This window comes from Melanaphis sacchari, unplaced genomic scaffold (genome assembly GCF_002803265.2).
Source record: "Melanaphis sacchari strain LSU unplaced genomic scaffold, SCAv2.0 Contig117_pilon_pilon, whole genome shotgun sequence".
NCBI classification, from domain to species: Eukaryota; Metazoa; Arthropoda; class Insecta; order Hemiptera; family Aphididae; genus Melanaphis; species Melanaphis sacchari.
The window spans coordinates 257,234-284,421 of NW_020270456.1; the positions used below are offsets into that span (position 1 = coordinate 257,234).

At 32.0% G+C, this 27,188-nt stretch overlaps 1 protein-coding gene across 1 annotated transcript in view; it reads left to right on the forward strand.

Annotated features, from left to right (window-relative positions):
- The window catches only part of LOC112604000 (T-box transcription factor TBX20-like), a 60,718-nt gene extending 39,914 nt beyond the window's left edge, over positions 1-20,804 (forward strand). The window contains 3 exon segments of the mRNA XM_025352854.1: positions 19,500-19,576; positions 20,172-20,695; positions 20,698-20,804. Coding sequence (XP_025208639.1) covers positions 19,500-19,576; positions 20,172-20,695; positions 20,698-20,804 — 708 coding nt within the window.
- Positions 20,805-27,188: the final 6,384 nt, after the last annotated feature.

Here is a 27,188-nt window from a genome sequence, read left to right on the forward strand (position 1 = left end):
GTTAGGTTTGTATACTAGCAATGCAAATTGTTTTTACGTAATGACCTTTAAATCAAGCTCTGTGTATCATCGTTGTGTTTGATTTTGCTAGTGACATATAGTCATATATAATAATATTATAATACAGAATAATGATTATGAATCCAGTTTAATATACAGATCGTTGCTTTTATACTTCGTACGACACGTTCGTCTTTATATTATATTCTTACGTATAGTTGAATGCCTTGATTTATGAGATATCATTAAGGATTGACATAAGAGTTTAAATTTTATTACGCGTTTATTCTCGGGAAAGATTCCAAGAAAACCACACACACGGCAAACCGTATTATTCACAACGGTCGACAAAATTTCATTTTATTATTTATCGCGTCTCAGCAAGAGCTTTTCAATGTCGTTACAGCAACAAATTATATTTGCGCTATTAAAAATAAACACCATGCGCATCTGAATCCTAGGCGTTTTACAAACTATCATAATGCAGTAAGTATTTTATTGGTAGGGTATGCCTTTGGCATAATTACTCATACATAATAAATCATAATAATAGAAAATATATGCCGCAAAAGTCGATAAAAAAGTCGGGGACGGTAGAACTAGGTTTAAAGTAGCTTCAAATACACACAATCCCATGATGTCCCCGACCCACTTATAAATTACAAAATTAATAACCTCATCTAAAAATGTATAATTATTCAGCAGTGAACATCCACAAGAGAAGTAATTGAAATTCTTGATAATTGCTCTTGTGTGTGATGACGCACTTGATGTAAACATGAACATGATGCTTTGTCTACGTCAAACTAATGAGAAATATAGTAATGTTTCACCAAGAGAATTTTACTAGGTTAATATTTGAGTTTAACTCATGGCACTAACATTTAAAAGGAGAATATTCTTTTAATACCTTGTTTAAAAATATATTGTTAAATGAAGAAGTTACAGCGTCATCATTTTTCTTATACTAATATACTATTTTATAATAATTTATATTAATCTTTATCTTTTGTAACTTATTCGTAAAATGATAATTTTTAAAATAGATGCGAGGTTAACTCAAAAATATTTTTTTTTTAAATTTGAAACAGGTACTTACAATATAATATTATAATCTATATCTCTTAACTATAAATTTTCTTGGTTGAATTTCAATGCATTGCTGTAATAGTTCGATGTAGATAATATTAAATATCTATAATTATAATATAGGTATCAACGAACTTTATCTAATGTTATAATAATATATGGTTATTTACATTTACAATCTACATCATCACTATTTGACAGCGAATTGATTAAATTAAATATTGTTCTGAATGGGTTCAATTTTATGTTTAAAGAAAACTCAACTGAAACTTATCTACAATTTATGATTATATATTATAACAACATAGTTCTAGTTTTAGACATCATCGTTTTTAAAATAGCATTAGAATATTATGTTCTTACATATTATTACGTATGTTTTGTATAATATTATCAATTACTTTCCAGTGATTAATCATTTACCACAGTTTACATCATAGGATAGTAATATTGTTTCATGAGCAATCAAAGCTATAGATACTTTTTGCTCTAAATTGTTACTAAATCTGACACCGGCAGCTCTCTCGAATGTTAATTAGTAGCAATTTGGGACAAAATGTGTCTGGTAATGTCGCCGCGGCCTACACAAAAAACTTGCAAGTCGTTGAAATTCAGTGATCTTCATATAAATAAGCCGAATTGCATAATACATAATTATATTGCCGTAGGGTTATTTTTTTGCATTGGGGTTAACCGAGTGAGTATAAAGGACCGACACGGATAGATGGATTTATATTATTATTGGAGGGGAGGACGGCATAATATAATATAATGTACAGGCGTGTTACAAGAGATTTTGAATTATATTAGAAACACTTTGGTCCAATAATGCCGTGTCGTCCAAAACATTTGTTTCGGTCGGTTAATTTAGTGTTTTCGGGTGTAAGTGCGGTGTCGCGGCGGCCTGCGAAGGCGTATTTTTTTAGGCAACGTACCAAAACGCACGTCCGTCCGCTCCCGCGGGGGCGATAAATCACGGGCGCGCCCGCCCGTGGCGTTCGTCTATCGCCCCGCTAATTATATCGATGTCGCCAAGAACTCCCGATGAATATAGTTCACTAATTCGGAAGGCTTTTCACAGGCCATCTAGCGCGTCATATCGCTGCCGCACTGTATGTATAATATAATACATATATATTTGTGTGTGTGTGTGTGAGAGTATAATATAATATACATATGTATGTATAATATTATACATATATACGCCATGTATATAGGAAGTACGCACTACGATTTACACGTTGGCAAAAAGAAAAACGACCACGACGAAACCGATTATTTAACTTCATTTCAGTCGTGTAGACTCATCTCTCTCTAAATATATTTATACATATATATTACATACACGAAATCGTATTTTTAATAGCCGAGTTATTAAAACACGAGACATCATACCTACACATGCGGAACTGGAACGCCGTTTAAAGGTGATGCTTAAATTATTAATGTAATAGCTTAGTTATATAGTTGTCTGACAATTAAAATAATAATATTATTTGATTTCTTTAAAAATAAGTGTGTTAGTTATAAAACTGCTTAATGGTGTATGCGATAATAATGTTGTGAGAGTAATAATAATATGTTAAGCAATTAATTATAATGCTTTAAAATAAGTGAAAATATTATTTCAATAATTTTTAAATTTAGCTTTTTTGAATAACAGCATTTTAAACATTTCTTTTTTAATTGATATATTTATTAATTACATACACAGTTTAATATTTTACAGTGTTACGAAAGACTTACGTATATTTTAGCCATCCATAACTCTTATTTATTGTGTGCTCGATATTGTTGGCCTATAACTTTCGAATATTTGATATTGTGTATCTCTTATATTATAGCATTACCATTTGTCATTAGTACCTATATGTATACGCAGATGACTTTAATAACATATTTTGCAGTAAACTTTGTTACCTTTTATCTATTTCATGTTAAATACCTATGTCTATGGTTTGTTACGGTGTCACACTTTCATCCATTACATTACCCCAATACAAAATAATAATAAATCTTTAATTAGATAATTATATTTAAATTTATGATGGTAATTTATCTATAATTTCTCCTTGCATAACTTTTTGCATAACAAACATTATGACATATTGAATTAATCAAATCCGACGTTTGCGAACGGACTATGATCACATGCCTCGATGCCTCATATCCCCTACTTCCACCATTTGCACCATCAAATTGATCATTGCTTACTAATATTTAATATACAGAGTAATTATATAAAAATCAAACATTTATTTTATAGAAAAATATAAATATTTTTTGTTTGGATAATTTTAACTTTTAAGTAGATAATTAAAAAAAAAACCACAATTTCGGATAATAAAAAAAAAATTATATTTTTATTAACATTTTTTGTTATCGTTTTAAAGTTTTTGTTTTTATTTTATTTTAAATGACCGCACACATTTGAATTTCATCTTTAAAATTTTTAAAACGTTTTTATTTAAATCTATAGAATTTCAATTTCTAAGAATAAATAATTAGTAATACCTAGCTAATAAGTAATTTAACTAATATTAACGCATAAGCGTATTTGTTTGACCGACATTTTAAGAAATACCCGGCCTTTGCAATTTCACTCTCTTTGTTTTTTTTTAACTTTAAACACTTATGAGTAGTTATACGTAACTTATTGAGATTCTTAAAAAACCGTTTTAATTTGGAACATGAAATCTAAAACGTATACTATCGTTCAAAACTACTCAAGGCACTTGAAAAATAATGGCTATAAGGAATATATCGGTTACTTATATCAGGTATATACTTGGTAGAAAATAAGATCGTTCTCCAAAAACACTGTTTATAGTATGTCGATAGAATCATCGATTGTGTTACGTCTGAGTGATATGCGAAACACTGTGCTGCAGACACGCGGATGAGTGTGCGTGCCAAAACGGTTTATCGTGTTCGCACACACACTCACACACACACACACGCCGGAAACGCTGGGGGCCTGTCCGAGTAGCTATATTATTTATATATATATTTATATGTATACAGAGTCGCGTGTGTACGAGGTTCGGCTTCGGACCAGCGACGAAGATTGCAGCGGCGGCGGCGGCGGCGGATACGACGACGACCGTCATAATAGTCTATTATAATATTACGCCTAACATCGTCCGGAGACGATATAATTAAGATTTAACAGCGCCGATAACGCGTCTATAAACGGAACCGATAAAAAGTCGTGTTCACTAAATTTCTTCACCGTATAAAATATCGTTATTAATATCTACAACACGCGTATAATAATAATAATAATAATAACATTCTGGGTAATAATAATATATTATATTTTATTTCTCGCGCGTTTGTCGGCGGCCGATCGGACATTGCGTGTTCGGTGTGCTCGCGCGCGCCCAGATCCGTTGTAGGTACGCACATTACGCGGCGGCGGCGCGCGCCCGCCCGTCTGCGCGCACACCGGCGTGAAGATTCGAACGGGAAAATACCCGACCGGGACGGCCGCGGGAGACGAAAAACCACTCGCACATTATAACGTCATACAATTATCGTGTATAATATCATACGCCGGCCATCGTGTGCAGGAAGATGTTATTATTATTATTATTATTATTATTATTCACGAGAGCGGTCGATGGGACGGGTAGTGACGCGGGAAAACACCTTCGGTTGTGCTATAATAATATTATACGCGTGTATAATCTATGTACGTTTATGTGCGTGAATGTGTGTGTGTTTGTGTGTTTGTGTGTGTGTTTGGTTTGTGTGAGTGTTTGTGTTTATTCGAGTGAATGTGTATGTGTGTAAGTGTGTATGAGCGTGATGTGCGTGAATGTATGAGTGTGTGTGCGAATGTGTGTGTGAGTGTGTGTGTGTGAGCGTGTATGTTTGTGTTTGTGAGTGTGTGTTTGTGTGTGAGTGTGTGTGCGCGCGCGCGCGGGCTGTATAGTATTATTATAGGTAGCTATTATTGTGTGCAACGTCGCTATTAATAACCAATCAATGTTGTGCGGCACCTCGCCCTGTAATTTAAAATGCCGCCGCCACCGCCTTCTTCTCAGCATCAATTATTACTATTACTATTACCATTACTATTATTATTATTATTATTATTATTGCTATTGTTATTGTTATTGCTCGCCGCTGCCGCGAAAACCGCGAAGACTACAAAATATTATTATAGGCACATTACGTACGTACCCGTAATAATATCGTAACGATACGATTAAAATATCACCTGCAGTCGTTTACGTTCATCGTATCGTCGCGGGGGCTGGCGTGGATAGGTTTACCAGCGGTTGGTGTAAATCAGGACGAACAGCGGTGGGGGGGGAGGGTTGGCCATGTCAAAAGTCTTTAATGCCTCCTCGCTTTTTAAATCAAATGAAAAAAAAAAATAATACTTTCCTTTAAAAATGTTTTCTGAAATGTCCGTAGAAAAGTATACTTTTCAGTATAATATTTACCTTAGTAGAAGTACAATGAATATTTTGACTGGAGAAAAAAAACTCCTCATTCTTCACGAATTGTTTGCGTGAACGGCATCTATCATCGTTTTAAAAATAAATTAAATATATAAAAAAAAAAAAAAAAATATAAGAGCGAAGAAAATATTTCATAATATAGTTTGATTTAAATGATAAATATAGATATAGATATAGATATCTATGAAAAAATGATTTTCTGAGAAAGCGAGTGAACAATTTGAGATTCTTTTATGCCATTCAATTTAGCTGTATATATATATTATATGTGTGTGTGTATGTCTTCGATAAAATTATATGTAAAATTAATTGATGTAGGAGAATTGTATCACATTTTTAAGCCTTATTACCAAAAAAAAACTAAAATTTTCTAAAATGTTAATTAAATTATGATAATATAATGGTAGAGAGTTTCAAATATCTATGATTAATATTTTTTTAAATAAAGTTTATAAAAAAAAGTAACTTCGGGTAGATAACCCAGTATTACTGTGCAATGTGCACGGCGCACGCCGTGCTCACTCATGATTATTTACGACTAATAGAAAAATCATGTTCAGTGTCGACGAGATTGTATATTGCCTAGATATTTCCCCTTATTAAGTAAACATCACGGGCCCTTACCTTTTTTTTATTTCGATAAAAGCAATGGATACTATGTACATTGGCAAGTTAATTCTAATTTTAAATAAATAAAAAAAAAAATGTGCAAATGTATTTTTAATATTTTCATACAGATTTTAAAGACAATCTTTTTGGGATCTTGTATTAAATTTTCAAAATTTTTGACTTCGTAAATAATTTTTTATCAATATTTATAGAAAAAATTTAAAATTTGTTATGTCTTTAATGGTTCATAAAAAAAAACTAACATTTTTTTTTTTATGAAATCATAAATTAATATAATAGTATAAGCATTTTTTTACAATTAAAGAATCTACAAACATTTTTTTTGAAGTACAACAAAATATTGTAGGTAAACCTGCTGTTTAAATAATATAAATAATAAAAAAAATAATTTGGCTTTCCAGTATAGTTTATGTAGGTTGAAAAACCTTGTATTTAATTTTATTGTTTGTATTATTGTCGAAAACAAACGTCCAGTGAAATGTAAAAACCGTAGGTTGTGATCGTATCTTAATTTTCACATTTTTTGCCATTTGTTTTTAAACATTTTCTAGAGACAATAAATCATTCGCAATAGAAACGTAATTTACGTATTTATATAAAATACTAACCGCCAGTAAATTTGTTATTATTTATTATAGTTTTTTGTTGAGCGCTAAAAAATGAAATGTAATAAATTGTCGTCTTCCAAATTCGATTTGAAATTGTCGATATGATGCATATTAAATCTATATTTTGTATACAATACAGATTATATATCAATATAGCCTTGAGGGACTTAATTAGTGTAGTAACCCTTATAACCCAGAAATTGCTGGACGAACCGCCTATCAAGGTTCCGGAATTGTATATTAGGACGGCTTTTAATTTTCAATTCACTGTTATTATATTATTCTTTTGTCTCTCACACAGCCCGCCCCTTGTGGTTTATACTATTCTAATATAACCCTAGACTGTACGACAGCTATTATTTATTTATCTCGAGTCGCGGTCTCAGGCCGAGTTGTTTTATTAATTTAATTTCCGTCCTATACCTATATTATTATAATAATATATTTTATTCTCGGCTGTTTTTGTTTCGGGTCGCTCGCGGGTAACGCGTTTGCCGTTTTCCTGCCTCCCGCCAAACACGATATATTATAATGTCATCGTGTATAGATTTTTGAAGGTTTTCCGCTCTCTAAATGTTTTGCGAATAATGTTTACGCTTTTTATCACACCACTACCGTTGGCCGATCGACCAATTTTAACGCGTTGGGTCACTGTCTTCCGCCGATTCCGTCAACAACCTATGTATTATATACAAAATATATATATATATAAAAATTAAAATACGGTTATATAAATGTAATGTATATAAAGCAAATCATGCTGTCGGATGTATAGAATATTTTATAAAATCACTTAAAACTACAGGTTCTGTTTTGTCGGTTTGCGATTTTTAAGCAAATAACACTATTACAGTTATTACATAGCTCACGCGACTGTATTTTGAAGGTTTATGGGCTCAAAGGTCAATCGGCAACCAAGCTAACTTTTTTGAGATTTTAGACGAATCTTGTGAACAATTACTCGTTATACAACTATGCATTAAATCTTATTGCACCGATAATGCACCTGAATAGTAAAAATAAAAAAAAAAATAAAAAACCACTATAATTGCAATATTATACAATTTGTGCGCTTCGTAGAAATTAGATGTACATTTCGCGAAGACGTTTTTGTTTTAATAATATAGTACATATAAATTGTCTAGAAAAAATAATGACCGAAAAGGATATAGTATATTAAAATGAAAATAGAATATACGTATATTTTTCGTAGGCACCTACTATATTTACGGTCCTTTTTTTCTCATTTAACGATACTACATAAATAAAATAATAACCGTTGACTTCATGTATAGTACAATATGCTCCGCCGTCGTCGCAGATCATTTATTTCAAAGTGATCGCCTTAGAGTTCTTATCCGTGCACTGTTGTAATATTATACTTTTCATTACTATCCGTGTGGGTTATACATATAATAAGAATAGTTAACTAATCTCGAAGGCGGCAAAGTAACAATTTTGCTCAAGTATGATGATCGTGAATGTGTATGTGGTTTTTATGTTTTTTAATTAAATTCAAAGAAGTATTAATTCATTTTGGAAAAATAAGTAAAATAAAGATTTTAAAATCGATTAAAAATATTATGGATTTATTTGAGATTATGAATGAACAAAGATTATTTAGGTTATGCAAAAAGTAAAATTTCTCACTGAAATGTTCTCACTCAATCTGTTTTAATATTAAAAAGGTGCTTCTATTTCACTTTATGATATTTGGAAATAATTGGTAATAAATTAATTATATTATTAAAATTTATTTAAATGGATCGATCACATTGTACATAAACCAATATACGCATAAATATGAATCTAAGTTAAACAAAACGAAAATAAAATCATAGTGTCTGCAGTAGACATTTTCTGTTAGTTTTCTATTTTCTATATTTGTATTATTGGACCGTGATGAAAAGGATAATACCTAAAAGACATAAATAATATACTAAAAACATCATTGATGGTGGGTTATTAAATTTAAAATGATGACGTAATATTAAAAGATGATAATAATAAGCAATAATAATAGATCAACGGGAAACAACGGCGATAGTTTTGAAGTGAATCCAACGTTTATCTCTCAATTATACACGCGTTGAATGAATTGTGCGAAACCGTCGGTTCGCAAATGCAGATAATAATATTAACACCTCACTAACATTATGCAGTGACTGTGGTACAACACGTCCACACCGGCTTTCCTCATATTTTATAATGCGATATAAGCACGTTGCATCGGACGAAAAATAAATAAAAAATATGTGTCGTTGCATAATTTGAATTATTCATTAAAAAATAGTATTTTTTAAAAACAAAATATTTTTACAATATTATTTTTAGTTGTTGTTATTTTGTTTAAAATTTTGATGTGTTAAGTGGAGTAATAAAAACTCTTATGATTAGCAATTAACTTCTAATTAACTTCTAAACAACTTAAATAGATTAAAAACTATGAAAAAAAAACTTAGGTACTGCTCAAAACTTAGATACTGACAACTCGTTTAACATTTTAATTATTAAACATAAAAGTTCTCAGGAAAATAAACTTCTAAATTATTGCGTTTTGATGTTTTGTTACTATATGTCTAAAACAAAAAAAAATACAAAAACGTTAATTATTTTCGATAACAATAAAGTTGAACTTTAAAAGAAACATTTTCTATAATATAATAAATATATAGTGAGTAATAAAGATTGTACCGTAATACGGTAGGTACTGCAGGTGTACAAATAACAATCATTAGTGGCGAATAATCGTTAGTGGGATAGAGAAACTTGATTGTACTTCATTTGGATTGTGACCAGATTGAATTCGTACTATATCTTAATAAACTATTTTAATAGCTGTAGCACGCAGTCCAGCAGCTATTTAACGCGCGTTCGCCCGTCCGCGCACTTATTCTCACTTTAATAATAATAATATAAACCGTTTAATGAAGTGTTTCGCAAAATTAGTACTAGCCGCCAAAGACTGACTGTCGATAGTGTTATAATATTTTATAATATATTATTATTGTGATAAATAATTATTGTTCGAAAACGTTTCAGCGGCGATCTTTACATGTATATATATATATATTTTAATAATAATAGTATATTCCATTATGATACTATTAAAATATTATAAAAATATGTAGTAAGTAGCCGATTTATAAATAACATTTCACACACACACACATACTCGTATATACCTATAGGGTTGAGCGTCGATGAATTATTATCGTTTATCAGCGGGTTTGAGTTTACGAATTTTCTTTTTGATTTTTTTTTTTCTCACATCTGAAATTTATTACACGCGCGTTCCGACATAAACGTTATACTTAATAGCCTACAGTCGATTGGCCCGCGTTATAAAAATAATAATAATATTATTATTATTAATATGTATTATGTATATATTACGAGAGTAATGAGTCCGAACCCGTTTAATTATCGATTTCGGCGTTTATAAAAACGTTATACAGCGGCGGCGTTCGTCTATAATAATAATAATAATAATATATATAATATAATATTATTATAGTGACAGCCCGTTTGGGCGACGTGATGATGAACGCTGCAGCCTCCGTCGTCGTCCAGACGACTAGAGAACGACTACCGGCTCGAATGGCTCGATAGACACCGCGAGCTTCTGTTATACGTTTTTTTCAAATCCAATCGACCGAAATCGTATGGTTAATAATAACAATAATATTATACACACTCGAGACGTGCCTACGTGTTACTATTATTATTATTAATAAACATGCCGCCGTAATAATAATATACCAGTTCGAATATTATAATACACGTTTATGTCGTGTATATTAAAATAATGTGTATAGGTACTTACTACACACACACACACACACACACACACACACATATATGTATATATGTATATCATAACATATCATACATCTGTGTTAATATCGTTATTGGCTCGTCGCCGTTTAGACGGTTTGGGTGTAAATTCAAACACACCGCTCGGGAACACGATTATAATATTATCTAGTCGACCAGTGCGCGCACGGTCGGTCCTTAGATATTAATATTTATAAAAAAAATATGTGGACCGAAAATCGTTTTCGGACGTGCCACGCCAAATCCAATTCCACATTTTTTATACCATATCACGGGTGTACGTATAATGTGCGTATATTATACATAATATCATAGGTATGTCTTCTCACGAATGTACGTGTCATTAAATTTTTATTGCAATCGACTCGTCCGCGATCGCACCTTAATAATTTGTTGTGGGATAGCCAATGTGTACCAGCCAATCGTGAATATTATAATATATTATAGGATTGCGAATAATGATATAGTATCATCATGCTATGATTAGAGAGTCTTTTAAATTCGTTATTATTCCCACAATCGTGTTTCGCCTATATACTCGGCTGTCTTTATGTACCTACGTAACCTAATACACTATATACAGCGTATAACGCAGTATATAAACGGCTCGTCCCTGAAACGAGGGGGAGGGGAAATCGCAATACGTATATTAAAATAGCATAAACATGATTCGATGAATTTCGCAGCAATTATTGAAAGTTCTATGCGGCTTTTAATAATACAACCACGGTATTCATCTATTATCAGTAAGTTATGGTCTGTTGGCGCTGTAGTTCCTCATATTAACGAATTTCTCAGTTACTGAAAATACATTGATTGCAACGTTATTACACTGATGATCAACGAAACGCATATCAAACAGTTGGCATCGCATCAACAATTTTAAACATTCCCAAACGTCTCGAGAAAATTGAGTGTTTTCAAAGTCACAATTTAAAATGTTTTTGATGTCGGTATAGTACTATAATAATATGTCGCAAGAATACATTTCTGACGAAATGTTTATCCTAGGCAATTAGTGAATTTCTACACGTAATGAAATGTTTGAGCTTTTCTATCAGATTTCAGTGTCACGCAAGCTGCAGTTGATATATGTGCTGATCTGATTACTGCAGCTTGTGCTGTCACCTAACACGTTGTCTGTGATGGTGCGCTCGAAAAAATTAGGGTGGGATTTATAAGAAATAAATTAGAAAATCACCGCTTCATATGCCAACTTTTAGAATAAAAAAAGAATACCATCTGTATTAATTTAGGTATTAGATATTAATACTAAGCAATTTTCTAAAAATATTTCGGTTTATATTACACATTATTATATTAGTTTTTTATTTTTGACGAAATGTTTAAAATTATTTTAGTTTTTCGAAAACATTTATAAATTGTACACATTTTATGTATTTTATTTACTGCCTTTACTTGGCATTAAAATATAAAAAAAATTTGTTTTTTAACACTTTTTTACATTACACCTATCGCACTGAACTGAATAATAAAAAAAACAAATCAGAACACTGTTTTAATATTTAATGCTTTTTTCTTAACGTTTCAAACAGTAAAATATCATAAAAATGTAAAAATAATACAGATAAACTACAACGAAATACATACATCGTGTTTATGAGTTAACATAATCCGTTAAATAATTTAAATAAGTAGTTAACATATTACACGCGATGTATTCGTGTTTCATGGCAAGGTATATTGCACGTCAAATTATATTGTTTTTCTAAGCTGAAATTATTGTCATATTAGTGATGATTAATAAAAAAATTAATTTTAATATTTAAGATGTAGATATAACCTGTACAGGTAACTATAATTATATACTTAGAATTGTTAATCGACATCGTGGTATATGCATTTTTTCAAACTTGTATTATAATAATATACTTTATAGTTTATTCTATAGCAAATTTTAGTATAGTTAGTATGATTATTTTTGTAAAATAATAGCATTAAGAAATACAAACTATGATTAATATTATTTTGTTGGTTAAAATTTAATAATAATATTTTGGCATTGTTAGTAAATATTTTACATGTAGCTATAACAAATATCTAAGTATTAACTAATTAATTGATAAATCGGTAGTAAGCTGTGCAATAAAAAAGGCATGATGTGATTTAGTTAACTCATTTATCTTTTTTTTTTTTAAATTTTTTTTCTGGACATTATTACTTGTTAACTTATTGATTATAATTTTGTATACAAGAACGCCAATTTCTTTTGAAAAGTATATACCATATCAAAATGTTATAATTTCATCAATTCGATTAGAAGAATATAGGACATTTTATTAAGATACATCGATTCCACCACAAAGCGCAAAAAATTAACTTATTATTCTGGTTTCTCCAAGTCTATCAATCTCATCAGTTTGAAGTTATACTTTAAGTAATTCGAAATTAAACTATTATTCTTCATGTTGGATAAAATTGCCAGCTAATCGAACCAGGAGAGTTTGAATAAATATTAACATCTCGAATAAGAATTAAAAATCTTAATTTTATATGATGTTATGTTTATAAATTTAATATCGATATCCGATAACGTTATTTAATGTAAATTAATGTTTATGAGTGCCTACTGAAAATTGAATCATTCGTTTGATATTCGATCATAAATTGCCTCCGATGTGTATAGAAACGATCGACATTATGATATTATTTCACTATGACACGTATCTAATAAATAATAATAATAATATATTGTTTTGCGTTGAATAATCAAGTCAAAATATGCAAATTTATTTTTTAATTAATTAATACAGATAAGGCGTAACCATTATGACTTCGTGTAAAAATTTGTACCGATGGCAGAATCCATAGGTCGTTTAAAGAGTTAAGACTATCCGTATATACACTCGTGGATAATCGATGCGTATCCTTCCCTCGCCGCCACCGACGATAAGCGGATTTTATTTGCCCGTGTGCGGGACCGCCGTCGGACTTATAATATTATTATAATAATTAAAAGCCAATAAATCGCGGTTAGCCGCCGCGATCTTTGCCGTCGCACGAGGACCGCGATCGATAACGAAAAGAAAAGTATTATTCATATTATTATATATTGTATATTATGGTACACCCGGAATATTGTCCGCCGCGTCATGTTATTGTGCACATTTTACCCGTACGATATACACGGTCCGCGCGAACGCTCGAGATGTAGAGAGATAATAATTTGTATAAAAAATATATATTATTATTATTATTATTACCGTTGTAATTTTGTGTGCGGCGGCGAACATAAAAGATATTATTATATTTTAAAATATATATACATATATAGATATATATATAGATATAAAATAATAAAATGAGACCGCGATCGCGGAGAGAGAGGTGAATTCAATACGGCCGTTTAATTCCGATTTGTTGTAATACAGTATTAATGACCTATCGATAGGTCGTTTGCCCTGTAATTTTCGTACCGACACGATAATACCGCTCGACGTGCGCGTGCATAGAGACGTGTTGCTATGTTACGTACAGGTAGGTAGGTGTAGATATACCTGTGTACATCATAAATTACGGACCTCTCATTGCTATGCGTTCGTGCCACGAGCGACGTCTATCATCGTCGTCATAGGCGTAACTCGTGCGGGGGGTGGGAGCCGGAGCCCACTCAGATTTTTCGGGTAAACGTGGTAAATGTCATCTCCCGTTTTTGCGATACGATTTCAAAAACTGTCCACTGTGACAGAAATACAAAACATGTTTTCATAACAGCGTAGTGTCATCAAATCTAAATCTAAATATTTGGAAAACAATAATATACAGTGTGAAAATGTCCTGGTAGAAAACATCAATAATTTATTTATTTATTTATTGAAATTATGAAAAGATAGCCCAATGGACTATAAGAAACATTTAAATACACGAAATATTAGCACATAAAAAGATATAATAATAAAAAGAAATAGAAAACAGCAAAAATCAATAATGAACAACAAACTGAGTATATATATATATATATATATATATATATATGTATATATATATATACAATAAGACCCAGTGAATATTAAGTAGAATAGTGAGACGGATCAGTATTGGCAATCCTCGTCATTCTTACTAGTGGATCATTAACAGCATAATTTGAGTTACAAACAGGAATATAAAACGGATAGTTATTATTAAAATTGTCCAAAGTAAGGATTTTTAAATTAATGTGAGAGAGAGGATTATTAGGGGAGTAAAATATTTCGTTTGACAGTAAATTAGAATTTAAAGTAAAGTTAAATTAGCTTGTATTCTCCTGTCAGCCAACGAAGATAATTGCAGAGTAAAAATTATAGAGGAATAATTATGTGCGATTGGTGCACAGTTTTTTTAATATATGCCCAGCAAAATACAATAACTCACGCTCCAAGAAATAACTATGTATGACCAATTGCATGAGAAGTGAGAACCCCACAATACAGATTCGTATTCAAAAACAGAGCGAATCAAAGCACGGTATAATAATTTTATCGTGGTAAGCAATTTGAACTGAGTACTAACACGTTTGACATGACCCAAGAATTTTTAAGTGCTTTACAACTAGAACATTCAATAGAGGTAAAAATGTTAATTTTATGTCAAAAACTACACCCAAATTTTTGACTGTGCTCTTACTTTTACCCAATGGCTATATTAACACTTTAATATGATCGTAGTTTGTTTTGATGTATGAGAGAAACAATATTAAAATAAATAAATGATTATATCTAAATGGTCTTGGACCTTGAGACGTTTCTTTTTCTAGCGTGGGTTATATTTTCAGAGATATTCCATTTGAACCAAATTTTTATATGCTGTGTGCAAAGTGTACAAACCTGTTCAGATCAATTTATAAACATAATTTTTCTTTCCATTTTTCACATACTTAAGAGTCAGGATTGACAAATCCGAATCTCGTATATTAAATTGCTTTAGTAGAAAATTAAGGATCGATCCAATACATTATAACATTGTTTTTTTTTTTATTTTGATAAATATTTATAATGTATATTATTACTATATAAATACATTGATTTATAAAAAAATGTATTTTGAGTTCTATAACTGTTATGACATATACATATTTTGGTTGATAGTGGTCAGTGGATAAATGGTCTCTTAGTCACGTGGTGAGGTCGATAAATCTATTGGCATAATTATTGAAAATAAAATTTAAAAAATTCCGAAGTATTGCGAAAAATGTTATTATTTTCCCAATGCTGTCGGGGAAAAAATCAAGAAGGCTCCAACTGTGCAGTGCACTTCATTCAAATGTCGTTATATTTAAAAAATATACGCATCATTCTTCAGTAGACAGACAGAGCGGTATCGTGTACATAATTTATACTTTAGTTTCGTATTTCAGTATTCCACCCATCTTATTCAGTCTTATTTTTAAACCGACACACAAGAGTAGTAGACATATTCAATGTTGGTACATATAGAAACGTATTCTGCGCACGCCGTCAAAAGGATATTGTAATATATTTTCTCTACGAATTTTTACTTTACCTATAAAGAATCATCGATAATTTAAATAATAATTCAATAAAATGCAATTCACACTTGTATAGAAATATGTTAAATGATATTAAACGTATGTATACATTTTTGATTGTACTTACGCGTATAATTTGTGTTGTTCGTGTTAGTATATTTTATTATTACGCTACATTGCAACCATTAAAATATCGTGGGCTGAGAGTAAAAAGGTTCTATGTTTTTTTTTTTCGAAATTGAGGTTTTCAAATATTCCTAATACGTTTTCAATGGCGCATGTTTTAAGCTAGAAAATATGTTGATACGAGTAATAATGAATGAGATACGCAAAGCAAAAAGGTTCTATGTCTTTGAAATTAATCGTGGGCTGAGAGTAAAAAGGTTCTATGTTTTTTTTTTCGAAATTGAGGTTTTCAAATATTTCTAATACGTTTTCAATGGCGCATGTTTTAAGCTAGAAAATATGTTGATACGAGTAAATAATGAATGAGATACGCAAAGCAAAAAGGTTCTATGTCTTTGAAATTAATATAGTCGTTATTTTTGAATGTACTAGATAGAATCATTTTACTCCATAACTTTTTTTGAGAATAAAAAGGTTCTATTTTGTATTACAAAAAAAATTATTAAGAGTATAAGAGTCCTATCCTTTGTTATTACTACCAATAACACAATAATTTATATTAATATTATGTCGATACGATAATATTATATTGTGCCGTGGTCAAAACAAGACTTGTTTCCCATCCCGCCAATTGGATATAATAAGAGTGCGTGTTATTTTAATATTGTTATCAGTTTATGGGACTGTTATGGAATACAATTTATAAATAGATTGTTTGCTGGATAGTGGATATCTACTTACAAATTCATATTCATAGTTTTGTTTATAGTTTTTTTTTCATAAAATATCATAGTATTATAATGTGGTGAAAGTATAATATTATAGAATAAAATAAAATAAATTGAAATACATCGCTAAAATGAATTTGAGGAAGAGGACTCTACAAATATTTAATATGTTGGCCTGACTGATCAAAATTGTGTAATGGGCTATAGGGTAAATAGGTTCTATCTATTAAATACAAAATATTTAGCGAGTAAAATAGTCCTTTGTATAGAACCTTTTTACTCTAAACTGTTTTTTTGTTGTTTTTTATTTTTAGCGAATCAACTAAAATAGTGAGATGCTATATTCGCATGTTATATTGTTATAGAAAACCTGCTTTATTTTTTGATATCAATTATAAACAATTATCCCTATATGATAAAAAAATATTTGACAACAAACCTTAAAAATGTTCTCCTGAAAAATTAGATATTTTGACATAGAACCTTTTTACTCTCAGCCCGCGATATATAGACAACGAATGCATCACATTGTTTTTAAGATTTATTTCTTACTATTTTTGCTAGACATATTGTATTTGCAGACATACCTACCGACAATCGTGCATCATATTTTCTCGCCACGATTGTCGATAGTCGTACAATATCCATCGAAGATACAATATTCAAATGATAATGAATAACGTTCTGAAATCCGAAATCGTCACGTCTTGTTCGTAGAAAGCCATCGTGACCGGACCTTATCGTATCAGGACACGTGAATTTGTTTTTTTGTTCTTAAAACGACGCGAAACGATATATTTTTATTTGTAATAATAGTAATAATACATTATTATTATATTATAATATAATACAATGTGATACATATGTATATTATTACTATTAGCTATTATATGTACAATATACAAGCAGGGACCACCGGCTGCAATAGAGACGGTGAGTGGGTGAGTGGGTGAGTGGGTGGGAAGAGGGGCGGTAAAAAGCGGTTTGATGACCGTCGTACGTGACGACCCTGAGACGTGCCACAAAAACACACACACACACCATTATAGGTATATAGTATAAGTGTTGTTATATATATAAGCATTGGCGCGGTATGTGTAATACGGTTACCGGAAGTGCGAAGCCTCCCCCGCCGCGCTCGACCGGCCCGTCGAAATGCCACACCCACAGCTACGGCTCTCACGTCGTCGTCGTCGTCCGTCTACGTCGCATATATAATTAGGCCACCCTGAGCGCAGCACCGACACCTCGTCGGAAACGCTCATACGTCACCCGAGTGCGGTAACCGCGGTATATATATGTATATTAATGTTAAACGCTTATACTTACTTATACATACATATACGGTTATGGGCGGCCATTATTTTTTAACCACTCTTCGTCTCGTCTCGTTTAGGTTGTGTGGTGGAATGGGAGGGGGTGGTCCAGTCACTTATCAAAGTCTCGTTCGGAACGGTATTTTTTTTCGCGCCGTGATAAATACACACCGCGGGTATCCTATGCCTGTATAAACACAATAATGTATAATATTATTATAGTAACCAATGTGTATATGTACATACTATACGTACGTTTAGTTGTATAATATACGTATATGACGGCTGTTTGTTCGAAACCTCACCGAAACAAATCGATATCCATTACGCAGACCCGTCACATCTTCCCCGTGGTGACAACTACAAATAAGCGGGGCAGGTAGTCGTCAGGCGAGCATAATATATGTGTTACATAATATTGTTATGTGCATGGTAAATATAAGTACATATTATGTATACACAGGCACATACACCGAGAGACACCCGTTGCCAGGGCATCCCGCGTATAATTTATTATGATATGTGGTATACTGGTATTTACCAATATTGCGACCCACACGCCCAATGTCACGGATTCGAGTCTTGGCCACAATGACTACAGCGATGACGATAACTATAATTATTATACGTCATATTATCATATGCTGTTGTCTCGGCCGTTTGTCTGCTCACCACCGCTCTTACACGATAATGTTTAAATTAGGACTGCAGGTAGTATCCGGTATTTATAACATTTGAGAATACCGGTAGTATACCTATACTGCGATGATTTGGTTAATTCTGTATTAACTGAATATAACGCGTCTTAAACAGCTAACATCACGAATTCATGATTATCTGGAAAAATATTCGAGTAAATAAAAAAACGAATAATCTATATACAAAAAAAAAAAAAAAAAAAATACAATACGGTTATTATAAAAATTATATTCTATTTACCGAGCCATTGAAACATAGGTTACCTACTTTTATACTATACACCTATAAACCTATAACAGAGATATGACTTAGAATTTTAATTTAATCTATTCCAAAAAAAAAAAAAAAATTAAGAACAAAATAAATTTAATAATTAAATAGCGATATTAAAAAAATACAGTGTTTTTTGTTTACCTATTATTTATTAATGTAATACTGTACCGCCGAATTCTGCTACTGTCCATATAATATTATTATATTTGTTTATTTTAATTTTTGTTATTTTACAGATTACCAAGTTGAAAATCGACAGCAATCCGTTTGCCAAAGGTTTCCGGGATTCGTCGAGACTGACCGAATTCGAAAGGTAAATCGAACTTAAAAGTTATTAAAAAATATATTTAATTGGATAAAAAACACTTGTGAGAGAAGGAAATATAGTTTGGGAATGAATTATTTTCCTAGACAAAAAAAGACCCACCCCGTGTCCTGCGAATCAATATAGGCATTTAATAACGTTGTGGATCCTGCACATTATTCAAATATAATAATATGATACGCGGACAAAATCTGCGATCAGTTTCATCGCCTCGTGACCAATATAATTACTGATGTAGTCGGTAATACTCGACCGACAAGTTTTGTAATGTTTTCATGATATTAAAACTAGTGCTTCGACTTCGACACACCATCGAACGAAATTGTTTTTGTTTTGCAAAACCGTTCTAAAAGCAGTCTAATTTGCATCCGGACGGGGTGTAATGGTTTACAAATTATACCACACACCTATTTCATGAACTTTAAATGCATTTATTTCTCACTCAACATTATCAGTGCACAATTAGAGAGAGAGACGTATAGTTCTAAACACCCTAAGTCCACCACCACCAACCATACCCTCCCCACATAAACCAATTGACGATTATCACCGACTTACACGGGTCGACCGTTGACTGTTGCAGGGAAACGATGGAGTCAATGTTGAGCGAGCACCACATGCTCAGGACGCCGTTGTTGGACCCGGGCGGCGGTCTCAGTCAGCTGACGGCCGAGGAACGGGCCGTGCTGGCAGCCAGGTCACAGTTATTCCTGCGCGCAGCAGCGGCCGCGGCCGCGGTGAGCGGCCCGTACGGCCCGCTTTGCGGCATATACAACGCGGCCGCGGCGGCCGGCGGCCAACACCTGTGGAACCAGTGGGCGTCGATGCAGGGCCCGGCTGGCCTCTACCAGCAGTTGGCCGCGGCCGGCGGCGGCGGTCCCACGGCCATGGCGGCGGCCGCAGCCGCTGCAGCCGCCGCCGCTCATCAGCAGCAGCAGCAGCAGCACCATCACCACCAGCAGCAGCAACAACAACAGCACCACCATCAACAACAACAACAACAGCAACAACACCACCACCAGAGTTTGTACCAACAACACCAGGTCGCGGCAGCGAACGGATTCAGGTTCTCGCCGTACTTGGTGACACCGCCGCAACTGTCGGCGGTTCGGCACCACCCCGGTCGGTCCCGCGGTCTTCACGCCGACCGCGCGCCTGTTCGTCGGACCGTTCGCCTCACGGCGGCGGCAGCAGCCACCGGACGACGCCGCACTAGTGGCCGGAAGCGTCTTCTCCCGCCTTGCGCGCCGTCACCCCGGAAACGATTCGTGTATTATACTTTTGTTTATTACCTTGTATGATAATAACTATATTATTACGTGTCTGTAAAATGGTAAACGGTAAAAAAGTCAGAATAGGCGAACGGAAAAAGTCCGAGAGAAAAATCGTTTGAAACGAACGACGCCTCTGTTATAAACGTTTTTATTCATTAAATTATTTTTTGAATTACGTTCATTCGACGTTTTTCGTTTTGCCGTCGGATTTTTTTCGCCGTTTATTTGGATCTATTTTTCCTAATATTATCCTGTAAAACGTCTATGTGTATAGAACATTATATATTATTATTGTGTACAGCGTTTTCCGTCTTTCGGGTTTTGCGCGATGACTCTCGACCGCCGCTGTCCCGGACTTCTGATAGTCTATGGCCGAAATTCGCTGGGGACGCGGGTCGAGTGGAGTTAATCGATCGCCGACGGATTGTGTACGACCGATGGCTTTTCATCGTTGTATATATAATATATATATATATATTTATATATAGGTATGGAGGTATGGCGATACCGGTGCTGATAACGGAAAACGCTTCAAGTTTCTTTTTTTCTTTTTCATTTTTAATTTCATTTTTAACGTTATTATTATTACTATTTTATATATATATACAACACCATGTCGATGGTCGATTTACTGCATGTGTGACTCGATATGTCGTTGTATTATTCGTTTTATTATTATAATTATTATAATTATTATTATTATTATTATTATTATTATTATTATTATTATCATCATCATCATTATTATTACATATTTTCGAATATCCGCCGCCGTCGGTCTTTTAAATGACATATTTTAACGTACTTCGATGTCGTGCTTGAAATAATATTATAATTATTGTCGTATGTGTCGAATCGTTCAACAGTATATTACCTACCTATATATTATACATTATTATTGAATTTTATTATGTTATTATCATCATTATTAAAATGGTTATGTTTTACTCGCACCAGCGTTTCGCGTTTCCACCGCCAGAACATTAAAATATTATGTGCTTATATCTGTTTATACCTACCTATTATTATGTAAGTACGTCATATTATAAAACGAAAAAACTACAATAATATTATCTGTATAATCCGTAATATATATTTTATGTAATATGTTTACAAATAAAGCGATGCAATTGTATTAATGATTAAACGATGATGTGTTGTGCACTTATACGATCATAATGGTGATAAAAAAAAAATATTATAAATTGTTCGTATTCTGATATGTAAACGTCACGTGCTGGCCATTTTTTTCTTTTCAGTGCCGTCGTCATTTCCAGGCGGCAAAGATTAGAGACTACTCATCACAAGACCCGCGCTAACTAAATCACAGATTTCCTGACCAACTACTATACCTAGTGAAGAAATGTTTTCTCTAGCTCTACTGTTTCTATCGCACTCTAATCAAATTGCGAACAATGATTTCAAATAAATAAAACGCAGTGTTAAAATTATTCGTGATTAAATTAACTGTGCCAGACAAATTATTTTAAATAAAAATGATGAAAAAAAATGTATCAATTCTTTTCTACTGAGTATTGAATCAATATGTTTCTCCATAGATCCAGCTCAAACCTTTCATAGTTAGACATAATATTATTTTGTATAAACGTATAAAGTATAAACCTAACGCTATGAACGTTTGTTCATTAATTATTTCAAAATTATTGTTTAGCCTATTCGAGTAAACTGTTATCATTAACTTTACTGCTTTTGGTTGTAGCGTATGGGCACTGATTGCAGTATATAATCTATTAGATAAGTATTGTTCGTTTTGGACATTAATACTCGTTTCGATTTTATTGTTATTCGATCGTGCGTCATCCTCGGCGAGACGGCGACAGCAGCGTCCCAGAGCGGGAAAAGAGGAGAAAAATCAAATTACCGTTGACCATTCGTAAAAGTGATTTTGCGCGTTATATACCCCATGCTATATTCAAGGAACGACTATATAATAGAATCAGACCGCATCGACGTGCGTGTACCAGATAGATACAATTCAATTTGTATCGGTCGGCAAACGATATTACCGATCTCATCAATAAATGCCGCCCAGCGTAATATACGTGTAGTGTAGTTACGGGTCACCACGATGATAAACGAAACGTAACTGCAGTAAGACTTTTATACGTCATGTATGTGTGTGTGTGTGTGTGTGTGTGTGTGGTTGAAGAAGATTGATAAATCATGACATAGCACAACACCGAACCAACCAATAGCTTTAAACCGCAACATTGTTTTAGCGAAACACCCATTTATTTATGCGACAAACAACAAGGAAACCAATAAGAAACGACTTCGACTTTGAACCGCGATTTAACGAATGCAAGATTACATTAAATCCCTCTAAAACTATGTTTTATCTTTATTATATATTTTTTTAAATTTTATGTCGTTTTCTTAATGGTTTTCACTGCGTTCCTCGGTTTTTAATTTCATATTTAATATAGCATAATATTTTTCTGACGAATTCATTGTATACAAATCGAATTTCAAGCGATTGGTTGATTAGTTATACATTATATATATATACAACTAATAAATTATGGCCGTCGGTTATTATGACCTATTTTCCCTGGTCGTCCGAACGTCGTTATAAAATATTTTCACTGTATTCGGCTAATAAGTTACCAAAAATATTATATTGTGCACATTACAAACCGCAATTTGATTATTGATACGATAAAAACAATATTATAATAATACCGCCACACGTACGTCGCATAAAGATCGCCGAAACACCTCCTCTTTCATGAGTTAATTAAACATAATATACGAAAATATCAATAAATTAAAACGCGCGCGTAGGTATACGTTTTAAAAGCCAAACTCATCTCGACCGACGCGGCGGGTTTGGCGGGGCTTGTGTGTGCGATATTTACGACTTGCCTCGAGGGATCACGTCCCTATATTATATATATATATATATATATATTATATACATACCAGGATACGCATACATAACGTATGTAGTATTTAGTAGCAGTAGTAGAATTGGTAGTAATATACGTAGGTATAACCTATAAAGCTATAACGCAGTATATGCACCTGTATGCGGTAATAGGTACTATGTATTTTGTCTACAATAATATTATATATTGCATTATTATACAGAACGATTCTGTTGAAGGCAAACAACTAGTCGAATTGTTAATCAATGGTATAGGAAATATTAGACGATTTACAGTACTGTAATATTCAAAGAAAAAATGTATATGTTTTTATTTTATTTTTCGATAGATTTAGATTTTGTTGAAAAGTAGAATATGTTTTTGAGAATTTAGACATAAAATTCGATTTTTCAACTTTTTATTACTTACATGAATAAATCTAGTTATCTGTATCGTATACTGTTCTTGTAATTTTTGTAAAATATTATTTTACTTTTATTTCCCACTGATTGTAGAAAATATACAATAATATCGTGGCTTGATAATTAAGCCTTTGAAAAAATCAGTTGAGCGATGAAAATATTTTGCAGTTTATCGATAAATCCATTAAAAAAAAAAGTGTCATTGCACGAGTTATACTGCATATACGAACTCCATAATGACACATATATATATACATAAATTACATTAAAAACTATTTTGTCAGAAAAAATGTTATGATTACAAAAAATTCATCTAAGTACCTATTGTTATTTAAGAATAAAAATAATTATAAAAAAAAAAAAAAAATGTCACTTGTTTAAACACTATCATTCAACATTATTGTTTAAATGGCCATTATTTATTCTCGGTGGATAATTAAAGATTGAAACGAAAGTTGGGCAAAATCTAGAACAAAACTTATTCGAGCGTCTTGACAAAGTTACTAAACTTTATCGCCGTTAGAACAAACTATAGGCAAGAGCCCGCAGAATTAGATATATAACTGACGTTTGTTAAATCTACTACTACTTATTTATTTATACTTAATGACAATTTTTTTAAATAAAAAATAAATTTACCTTATTAATTGAAGTTGGGTTAGTAGTATTTGTTAACTTGAAATCAATTTTACAGTTATTGAATTTAGAATATTTATTAATTTAATTAAAAGAAAAAAATAGTTATATTTATAGAGAATATTATCAACTTACTCAATGTTGAATATTAGTATTTTACACTGCAATTAGTCGATAAAGTGTTCACTATTTCGTCATTCGTTAATGGAAGGTTGAGAGTAAAAAAATAGAATTCGTGGGTATACATTTTTAGCCATTTCTCCCCTTAAAAAATGTATAGAAAATAATATTTTCTTAAATTATTTTTTTAGTCAGTTAAGGTAGCCCAATTTCTAAATTTAGTTTCTTTGAATAAAAAACTATTTGGTATCTGTGTCTACAGCGATTTTATAGAGAACGTGTGTAACTTGTAGCTATTTAGAATTAATAATGCATTTATAATAAATTAAGGATTCGATGTTAATTCCCTATAAAAGAATATTTATAATTTATAAAAAACAAAAAATATCCATAAATAAAATTAAATTTAAAGTATAAAAATATAAGTACCCTTCAAGTTGTTTCGAAATATTTAAATTATTTATTTAATTTTTAGATTAATTATAATAATCAATACTAAACATAGATATTAAATAAAGAAAAGTCCATTTTCTTCTAGAGTTCTACGAGATATTATGACATATTTGTACACGACGTTTAAATGAGCTTTTGATTTTCCTCCAACAGTTTGCGGAAAACAGTTAAAATTTGCTAATATTACTAAAAATCATCTTAAAATTTCAATCATTACAAAATAAAATTTCGATTCGTACGTTATCTATGTACCTACCTAATTTTTTAGCCAGGATATATATTATATATAGTATCATCTAAACTGTTCCAAAAAATAAAATAAATAATGTAAAAGCGATCAATAACATCTGCGGTTCTTGATATAACAGTATCGCTACATGTTTTGATGTCTCTCGAAAACTACTTTGAATAATATTATTCGGAACCGACGACCTTTCTATACCGTATACGCACTGCCGCAATACCATCGTCCTGTCCGCGTGCAGCAGGTACGCTCATAAGTCATAACATAATATATTACAGGTACGTACGTTGTACGTATAGGTATTGACGGTATTGTACTTTCCAATCGATACGAATAGGTCGTGGCGTGAAACTCTGGAGGAACTCGAACGCGGTACAGACTCCACGACTATGGCTTTATGTTATATATTTTATTTTAGTACAGTACCTATAATATATGTATGTATAGTGTAACACAATAATATTCATGTAGCATTGTTTTTTTGTCGTGTAGGTGAGAAAAAAAACCTCACACCGGCGGTGTTACACCCGCGTTAATAGCCGATTGCTCGTTCCGCTCGGCGGCAATCGTATTTCGAAAACCGCGATTTTATCACGCGATAATAATAATATTCTATTCGGCCATGTCGATACTGTTGCAATACCTATGTATTAAATTATTATCATAATATTATTGTTACACAATACGCTGCACGCGGACGCGTACGTCTAGATCATAATTTCTTATGCGGACAATAAAATTCCGATTCCGCACTGATAATGAATCTCTCTCGCTAATGTCATGATAGTAAGTACAACGAATTAGGTGGTTCGGTCGTTGCACACTTTTCGACTAAATTAAAAAAAAAAAAAAAAACACCGATTCCCTTTTCGACCAAAACAAAATTTTATATAATATATAACGTAAAAAACGAAATAATTGGTATATAATTTTTGTAAAAACAGGGCAATTATTTAATTATATAATTTAGAAAATTATTTAAAATATAAGAATACTTATTGATATATAATATTAACATTATTTTCATGTTAATATGTCACAGTACGTAATATGTATAATATTGTATAAAAAAATAAGGTTTAAATCACATAAGTAAGTTTGTGACATATTAACATAAAAATGATATTAATATATAGATATTCTTACATTTTAAATAATTTTTCACATTTTATTTTATACCATTTTATGCAACGTATACTTTTAATCATTTTCAAAATTATATAATTATATAATTGCCCTAATTTTACAAAACATTATATACCGATTATTTTATTTTTTTACATAGGGTATTACATAAAATGTTTTGGCCGAAAAGAGAAGAGTACGGATTTTGGTCAAAAAGGGAATCGATCTATTTTAAATTTGATCGAAAAGTGAATCCGCCGAAAAAGGAAGGGTACGTTTTTGGTCGAAAACGATCTCGCTTCTCACAATATGTATATATTATAATAGTATTATGGTGTATCAAAATATTTATTATACTACTTAAACCGCTCGCGTATAACCTTGGCATAACCGTGGCGACGTTTTCGGAATGGTTTCAAAGGACTGCAGTCTGGCCAG